This window comes from Xylocopa sonorina, chromosome 1 (assembly GCF_050948175.1).
Source record: "Xylocopa sonorina isolate GNS202 chromosome 1, iyXylSono1_principal, whole genome shotgun sequence".
Classification (NCBI taxonomy): domain Eukaryota; kingdom Metazoa; phylum Arthropoda; class Insecta; order Hymenoptera; family Apidae; genus Xylocopa; species Xylocopa sonorina.
Window position 1 is genome coordinate 15,931,396 of NC_135193.1, and position 8,739 is coordinate 15,940,134.

General features: G+C 45.2%; 2 protein-coding genes across 2 annotated transcripts; one reads left to right on the forward strand and one right to left on the reverse strand.

Moving 5' to 3' along the window:
• Window positions 1-2,455: 2,455 nt before the first annotated feature.
• On the reverse strand, window positions 2,456-5,704 carry LOC143432553 (carboxypeptidase B). The gene is made up of 7 exons (XM_076909220.1): window positions 5,416-5,704; window positions 4,940-5,134; window positions 3,826-3,945; window positions 3,470-3,603; window positions 3,231-3,406; window positions 2,929-3,157; window positions 2,456-2,851 (listed from the first exon to the last, which is right to left on the reverse strand). Exons 1-7 carry the CDS (start codon window positions 5,702-5,704, stop codon window positions 2,489-2,491), a joined length of 1,506 nt encoding a protein of 501 aa, XP_076765335.1. The 3' UTR covers window positions 2,456-2,488.
• A 688-nt stretch (window positions 5,705-6,392) lies between these two features.
• Window positions 6,393-8,003, forward strand: LOC143432548 (peptidyl-prolyl cis-trans isomerase 6). The gene is made up of 5 exons (XM_076909211.1): window positions 6,393-6,533; window positions 7,051-7,258; window positions 7,321-7,523; window positions 7,586-7,728; window positions 7,877-8,003. The coding sequence occupies exons 1-5, from the start codon at window positions 6,426-6,428 to the stop codon at window positions 7,977-7,979; spliced, it is 765 nt and encodes a 254-aa protein (XP_076765326.1). The 5' UTR covers window positions 6,393-6,425; the 3' UTR covers window positions 7,980-8,003.
• Window positions 8,004-8,739: the final 736 nt, after the last annotated feature.

Here is an 8,739-nt window from a genome sequence, read left to right on the forward strand (position 1 = left end):
TTCTGTATACCATTCAATTAAACGAGAACATAAGGACGCGGAAGGCGAGATGGTTTCAGTTTAAGAACAAAATATTTTTTTACTTAAAAAAAAAACGGGAATATAATTGTCTGCTATATTATTAAGGCGTCTCTTACATTTTATAAATAAAAATAAAATGGAACATTCTCAACCTCGTTGATAAACGCTTCCGACCGCCTAATTTCTTAATATCTTCCGGTTTTTTTTTTTTGGCTGGTCTCACTGCAGCTTCCCGACGATTTCTCGTTGTTCCTTTACCGTGCTTCGTTTCTGTATCGCTTGCGAAAGAAAGAGGCCGTCCTGCTTGATTGTTATATGTAAACACGATATTTCATCTGTTTGAAATGTATACGTACGAAAACAACGTCTAAAAACGGTCCTGGTAGACAGCTTTGGGAATCAATACATGCGGCTAATTTGTTCGCAAAAAGCGGAGAACGTGTATGACTAGCTTATTTTTGTGTACCTCCGAGATTGGCACCGATATCAGGCGCAACTATTCGAAAGACCAGTCTTGATTGTCCCACTGTTTAGAATAATCCGTACGACTTTCCGTGAAAGCTTCTCCGTTGAACGGTTGAACAGTGACTGGTCGCTGGTCAAATATTTTCACGCTTCGAAAAATAGCTGCGTTAAATGTCGTTGCCAGCGCCGCTCGTGCTTACCGATGCTATTTTGATTGTTCCTTTACTATAATTATATATAATTACGGGCCTGTTCGTCGCGTACAGTTAGTTCTCGCTTGTGTTGTCGTCCTAACAACGTGGGTGCGACAACAGTCGCTCTGTTGGCTGAGAAAAGATTATCGTATGAGATTCGTGTAACGCGTTACGTTTAATCGTATAGAAAATTTATCCTGAGACTGTTACCTTGCTACTCGCATCGCAATTATGTAAGTTTGGTTTGCAATCATTATTAATGACACACGAGGAAACAAGAAAGCGGGAAAGAGGAAAAGAGAAAAGGAGAGAGACACGCGTGCGCACACAAAGGGTAGACGTTTTAGCATTTGCGAGAGTATATGACTGTATAATTTATTCGTATGAATCTTTCGTAGAGACAGAACGTATCGCTCGCAAAGATACGAGTACGCAAAGTATATGCTGCACGAAATAAAATTGATCTTTCGATCTATGACATTTATAAGCACTTAGCAGAGACGATTGATCGAAATATTTTGTCTCAATAATCTTCTAGTAGTCTATAGCTCTGAGTTATTGCTTAAATTTCAATCACGACCTGTTGTATTTACAGCGCGCTGCCTCTTTCACGCGAGGAACCAACTCTGTTTGGCTTGAATTATTATTATATATAACTTCTCTTCTAAACTTTCCTCCGTTGCTTTTTGTCTTTTTAAAGTCAGCGCTAGTTTCTGCGATTTTATTCAAGGATCTTAATTGCACGCCATTCTTGTCACTTCCCTCGATCGTTCGCACTTGATAACATGAGCTTGAATTTTTGTCATCGCTTTGTTCGCTCTTGTCACGCGTTCCACCGAGTTTTAAATAAATTTCGTTTGATTTTTTTCTCCACCGTTTTGTAAGGAAACGGAAAACTGAAATTCATACGTATAGGCACGTGTCGAACACACTGGTAATAATGCTTAAGCAAAATTACGAAGCTGGGTCCGGATTTTAGTAGAGACAATTATTTAGACGTGTACAAGGTTCAAGAGAAACACAACACTGTCAATACGTACTGCGTATCTTGTCAAAAATACATGGGTATAAGTACCAACGACTACTTAGTGACGAACTCGTTACTGTTTTATTCGTGTTCGCGCATGCGACTTGGCTCGGACGGGTTCACTATTTTCCTGAGATTCATTTATAGGATATTAGCCGAGTCAGAGGTTCTCAGAGTGGGTGCCACGAGCGTGTGTCAGGTGCATCGCGGCAATAAACTCGACAAAATTCCAAAGAAATAAAATGAAACCAGACTCGAGCACTGCGGAAGCGCCAGTGCTTTCTCTCTCCCTCGCATGCGCGCTACAGCCAAATACTACGTTGCGACACCCTTCGGCTAACAAAGTTTTGCGGATAAGTCCGAAAAAGACACTGATCAGAACAGATTTTTGAGCATATTGGAAACAGATTTCAGGAGAAAAGGAAACGATAATATGTAAAAATACGTCAATTCTTCGATCCGATGCGTGCGGGTACCTTTGAGAATTCTACGAGGCTTAGAGCATTAGGACGCGTTGCTCATCGACAAAGAACGAACCGCATAGACCACATTAATCCATCGTACAGCAGATCCGAAGACCTCAGCGGAAACCTCGATGAGCGCGTTCACTGTTAAGTTATTCACAAATAATCACTGCTACTAACTTTTGTTCAATTTTCATTTTTATTCAATAAATAATAATAATCGTCTTATTCGCTAATAATTACAATAGACAGATGCGGCATACATACGATGGACCAATACCGACTCAGATTTATACAATCACGGTGTGACTTAACGATTACAACGATTTGCACGCTTCCGTGACGACCATCACCGCGGCTAGCGCTTCCTTCGCCGTCGGGACGATGTAACGTGCGGGTAAAACGAAACCGTGCTTCCCGGTGTCCCTCAATTCGATCGTGTAAGTGTACTTCATTTTCAGAATGGCCTTGGCCCAGTCGTCGGAGCCACCAGAGGCAGCGTAAAGGGTGGTAGCGCTATTCCCGACCGTGTAAGCGCTGCTCGCGCCACCTGCTTTCCGCATCGCCGCTGATACTTGCCTGCCGACCCGCTCCAGATCGGCGTAATCTGGCGGGACGCGTTTGTCGTAACCCCACGGGTATAGAATGTATTGTCCGTAAGAGTGGAACGTCAGATACGCCTGGGGAATCGATTGAACGGTTGCAACGAAAGCACGCGAAAGAAATCGAACGATAGGGTACGAAACTAGGGACCCACCTTGAAATTAGCAGCGCTGGCCTCGAAGAAATATCGAATGGCGTTGGTTTCCGGCTCTGAGAATGGTCCAGAGCCTGCGTAAATTTCACGACACGGATCCTTGCTGGTTCCCATGCCACCCCATCGGTACCCAAAGTTTCTGTTGAGATCGACACCGGTGCAGAGACTGCCCACTGAACGTTTCCGGTTCTTCCTCCATAAACGATCTTTCGTGAACGTGTACTCGTACCTGCGAGTCGATAGTTTGGCAAAAATCAATGGCTTTTCAAAGTGATGCGATCGCTGTGCTTCTAGATACGTACCCATCGGGGTTCGCCACGGGGAGGATATAATAATCAGCCTCGAGTGTCTCGCTGTTCTCGACTAGATGGTTGATTATGTAAGTGACTGCCGCTGGTGAGATCCATTCGCGCGCATGGATACCACCGTCGATCCACAACGCTGGCGCGTTCGGTTTTCCGTTGCTGATTCGTATGACCTACGTAGGAACTTATATTAATTATTGTTTCAGATCGTCGACTCGAATCGTTTCGATTCTCACCTTGAGCGGTCTTCCCTCGACGGAATTACCGATACTGACGACGGAGCAAACGTCCGGGAATGTCTCCGCGAGGAAATCGAGGTAACCGTGGATGTCATCCAGTCGATGGTAGCTGGACCACTCCATTCGATGACCTGACAGGTATACCTTCAAGATTATTTACAGGTTGCACGTCCAGTGTCCTTAAACGACACGTGAGAACGTTTCCGCTCCGTGGATTCAGAGGCGAACGTTTAAAGAGCAACCAGTTATCGGTGTTCGCGTTGCAAAAGAATGGTAACGAATTCAACGGAGATGAGAGCGCAACGATCACGGTTCTGAATCAACGAAGCGGATTATACGCGCGAGAAGCTCACCCCTGAAGCGCCAAGGGCCACCCACACCGTGTACGCTAGCTACGGGGTAACGAAGCGGACGAGGACGTGAATATCTACCTGGCACCATGCTCGCTACTCCCTGCCACCAAGCGTAACGAGCTAGAAAATCACTCAGATTGGCTCAGTGTTCAGTCGCGCGGTTTCGCCCGCCTCTCGAGATTGCAACCGATGAATCCGCGAGGGAACGCGCCGCGTCTCGCATTCGATTATCCCGTTTCGCGAAAACAGGACCGCTTCGAAATGCGCGCCGATCGTCGAATACCAGACGAAAGATTTCGTTTCACCGTGCCGCTTTCGAATCGGGCCGTTTGCCAACGTGAATCTAAACGATCGGCGGGTAAACGGGGATAACGGGGCCGCGATCGAAACGGCCACGCTCGTGGAAACGTTTCGGCGGCACGTGCTTAGCGGACGGGCCGCGTACACGCGCGCCACCCGTCGACAGACGCCAGCACATATAACTGTTAATGTTAATCAGCATTGTCGATAAACCGAAACTGGGTTAACGGGTTAAATCGCGACGGGGTCGGTAACCTGGTACGTAGGTACCTTCCCGTTGAAAATAGCCATCCAGCGAAATATCGCGATTGAACGATCGCGACGCGTACGATCGCGTTGGAAACGTGGACCGATGGTGTTACACGAGAGAGGGCATTAGAACGTCGTTAAGCGGATAGAAATTTCATCGATTTACTGGGGAACGTATTTTGCAACGACGAAATGATTCGTCTTGACGAGCCTCGCTTATCAAGATCACTTTCTAATCGACGGCTAAGTACGGACAGCGATTGTTGCTTGCGGCTTTCTTCGCTACGTGACTCGACTGCGCGATAATGTTTAAACATGCTGTCGCAGGGTCGCCCATCAACGGAACGTGTAACAACAGCAAGCGAGACATCGTTCTGCTGTCGGACAGCGATAGCGGCTCGTTTTATCGTCGACGTATCGTGGTAGCTGAAAATCGAATCCAATCGCTAATTTAGCGCGAGATTCGATCAGAGATGAGAACGTTAAGCGAAAGAAATTGAAGCGTAAGTACGGAATGCGGCTCGAGATGCGCGTCGAGAGATTTTCTTATCAGGACGATCCAAACCTTTACGCCCTTGCAGCTCCTCCATCTGCTCCTCGGAAAGCGATGGATTCTCCTCGTCGATTGCTCGCTGCAGATCTTCGATTACTACCTGGTATTGTAAATCTTTTTGCTTCAAGTAACGAGACACCCTTGGGATCTCTTCTGAACGGACCATCACGTCGACTACCGTATCGTTGCCGACCCACAGGGAAAGTACTGTGTAAGGAACAGAAACGAAAAATATTTTACCTTTATCGTAATAGAATACTCGGAAGGTATTTTTCATTTTATTTCATTAAATTCATATTGCGATGTCGATACACGAGACATGCAAGGAGACGAATCCCAATATCCTCGGACAGTCTTCAAAATTTTAAACGATATAGCTTTAAGCGTTCGGAAATCCTAGCGATAATAATTATTTTTCTCAATCTACAGCTTCTATCTGCTACTCGAAACGATAGCTGCTCGAAATAAAAAGCGGAACGTTTACGAACATCCAGACTCCTGAAAGTCCATGGTAACATTCGACACGAGATCCTTCTGCGCCTCTGAGCCTTGGACCCTCCATACTTGAGCGCCGTCGTACGTTATCTTCGCGTCCCTCACTCTGACCGCTCTCTGGATGGTCTTCGAGTTCTCCGCGACCGGCTCGTCCACGATCTCGATCCAGTCGGGTATCACGAACTCCCGTTTCTGACGATCGATCACGGCTGCCTCCGCGACGAGGACGACGGCGAGGACGAACGCAAACGCGACGGGACGCGATCCACGGCTCTTCTCCATCGCGAAACGACTATCCTCGGACGGACGACGGTCCCTGCTTTTATAATATTCGAGTCGGTCGACGATCGGGAGTAACGGTATTCGACGAGCGCGGCTCACGAGCCTCTTCCACCGCGGGTCGCTCGAACGACCGAGCTTCGAGGATCTTTGACCTTGCGAAAGATTCGCTCCGCGTCGTGATCGGAGTACGGTAGCGTACCTTTCGTCGAAATTCCAGATTTTTCTCCGCCGCGATATGAATTTAATCAGGACCAGTCGAAGTTAAAGATCCGACAACTCGAGGAAAACGTTGCTATACAATTGTATACTAACGGAATGCTCGAGTATTTAGGAGGGGGATGGAAATATCTTGCGTTAATTGCTAACGAGGTGAACGAGAGATGATGGAAGAAAGATACGCGTGAAATATGACATGTCATTCATACGTGAGAATCAAACGTGATGAATGTAGAAAGAGATTAATCAAAGTAAATAGATCGTTGGATTAGAATAAGCTGATCAGACTGGAAAGAATGAAACTGGGTGCAGAGTTCGATTAGAAAATTTGTAAGTATCTGATCCTGAAATCGGTATTGTTAGCGATTGGTGGTGGTTCTTCCCCTCGAATAAATTGAATCTAGTGGCAATACGATTAGCGAGTATTCCGCGCAAGCGTCTTCGGGCGCGTTCGAGTTCCGCGCGGTGCTTCTGATCGCATTTGAGGCGTCGCGCGGGTCGAGCGATGAAGCTGGAAACGTCGGAGAACACGGCAACTCCTAAGCCGAATCGTAAGGTCATGAAGATCCTGTTGATAATAGCCTGCCTGGTCGCGTTGGTCGCAACTTTAGAGGTACCGTTTCGCGCTGAATCTGAGATATTTCCGTGGACGCAGCCGCGATTTTCTGCGTACCGTTACCTGAGCGTCGTTAAGGAAATCGCGTTTCTGCATTCGGCGTTAATGGTGCAACGGAATCGAGAGAAAATAAAAAACGAAACGGTCGGATATCGAAGGAAATTTTCGTCAGTTTCAATCCGCGCGAAACCGACGATTAAATCATCTGACGAAATTCAAGGAACGTATTCACAAGCGTAAGCTACGATTACGAAGGAATAAAGTAAAGATCGAAACATAGATCAGAAGCATCGCGCGTTTGTACGGTCTGCGTATGGTTTCCTTTATCTACTTAACGCTAGCGCACGTTCGATCCCGTCGACGACTTTCTGCGAGCACGTGTACACGACGCGCCACGCGAAACGCAGTTAGACTCGCGTGAAAGCCGTGAAAATCAAGCATTTTTCGGAATAATTCATGAAACAGCCATTAGTTTCCTCGCGTTCCCGTCTGATGTATGAAATTTTGTTCGCAGAACGACAACAAGCTCACAGTCACCGATCAAGTCTACTTCGACATCATGATCGACGATCATCCGGTGGGGAAAATCGTCATAGGATTGTTCGGTGATGTCGTCCCCAAAACCGTGCAGAATTTCATCGCTTTGTCAACCACTGGTGTAGCAGGAAAAACGTACAAGGGTACCAGATTTCATCGAGTGATCAGAAGGTTTATGATACAAGGTAATCGAAGGTATTAATTGCAACAACGTTCGAAATTTTTTGGTAACTTCCGTGCTCTATAGGTGGAGATATAGAGCACGGCAATGGCACTGGATCGATCAGCATTTACGGGAAGTATTTCGACGACGAGAATTTTGATATCGGTCACAACGGGCCCATGTACGTGAGTATGGCGAATTCTGGGAAGAACAGTAACGGCTGTCAATTCTTTATCACAACAATCCCTACGCCATGGTTGGACGGGATGCACACCGTGTTCGGAAAGGTGACGATGAGTTTTGAGAAGAAGCGTAAGAAAAGGTGTCCACTATCGTTTCATTTCGATAGGTGATCGATGGTGAGGATGTGGTTTATAAAATTGAATTGACGAGAACGGATGCTGATGATGTGCCGATCAAACACGCGGTTATCTTCGACTCCGGTGTCATTCCTACTCCACGCCCGTTCAAAGTGGACGACAATATTTATAGGTGAGTCGATAAATGGATATTTCTGTCGAGACTTCGAGTAACAAGTTCAATAGTAACTGCATGGTCATTTTTCAAAGTACAAATTTTCATTTTAGTAGATTTCCTAAGAATAATTAATAATTGATACTTTGAAATAATTAAATTACAGTATTTGGGCATGGATAAAAGCAACGTCCGTACCATTGGGTTTCAGTTTAGCGGTCCTCACGTTTCTCCATCACATGATGAAGAAACTAGATGTCACGGTATAACAAACATTCCGTAAATATAATAAACAGAGATTCTAAGTACCGTAGTAATATGTTTTCGTGATAGCTATTTCCGCGCGAGCGATAACGTTAATTGGATTTTAAATAAAATCCGAGATATGAAGCATTTACACAAACGATCCGTTTAATAATGGAATGACTTACGTCTTTCGTTTCACTCCACCGCTTCGTTTTCCTTGTTTAAAACGTGCGCTAATGTTTTGCATTCCTGTTACTACCGTGACTGAGATAGTAACAGGAACACAGTCGAGTTATGAATTAAAGTAAGGTTTGCCACCTTCTAAATCCACCGTTCATCTTTTTTTCTGGCACGTATAGCACCTCTACCATCGTTCTGTAACGCTGTTACTACCAAAGTTCGAATAGTATCAGGAACAGAGCTTATGCTACGAAACGGAGGAAGTACTAAATTATATCTATCCTCTTCCAATGATCTTCGATCCTCGTCTAATACCTCTACACTCATCTTACATTCCTATTAAATTTCCATTCATATAATAGGGACAAAAGCAGCTATAAACGAAAGTTAGTACCATAAATCGTCTATCCTCCTCGCACAATTACTCTTCTTCGTCTCCACGCTCTACCAACATTCTACGTTCCTAATAACTTGGGCGATTTTTAGCGGAATTACATACGCAAGGATAAAGTCAATATATCCCCTGTCTTTCCTTTGTTCGATTTACCAATGTATAAACTAAAATGAAACACAAAATATAGAATTATAAAACGCAAAAAAATG

Coding starts and splice junctions, on each gene's coding strand:
- LOC143432553 (XM_076909220.1), bottom strand. CDS start 5,704: ATGGAGAAGAGCCGTGGATCGCGTCCCGTCGCGTTTGCGTTCGTCCTC. Junction 3,604..3,825: donor TGGCCCTTGGCGCTTCAGGG/GTGAGCTTCTCG, acceptor TATACCTGTCAG/GTCATCGAATGGAGTGGTCC. Junction 3,407..3,469: donor TCGAGGGAAGACCGCTCAAG/GTGAGAATCGAA, acceptor GTTCCTACGTAG/GTCATACGAATCAGCAACGG.
- LOC143432548 (XM_076909211.1), top strand. CDS start 6,426: ATGAAGCTGGAAACGTCGGAGAACACGGCAACTCCTAAGCCGAATCGT. Junction 6,534..7,050: donor CGTTGGTCGCAACTTTAGAG/GTACCGTTTCGC, acceptor TTTTGTTCGCAG/AACGACAACAAGCTCACAGT. Junction 7,524..7,585: donor TGCACACCGTGTTCGGAAAG/GTGACGATGAGT, acceptor TCATTTCGATAG/GTGATCGATGGTGAGGATGT.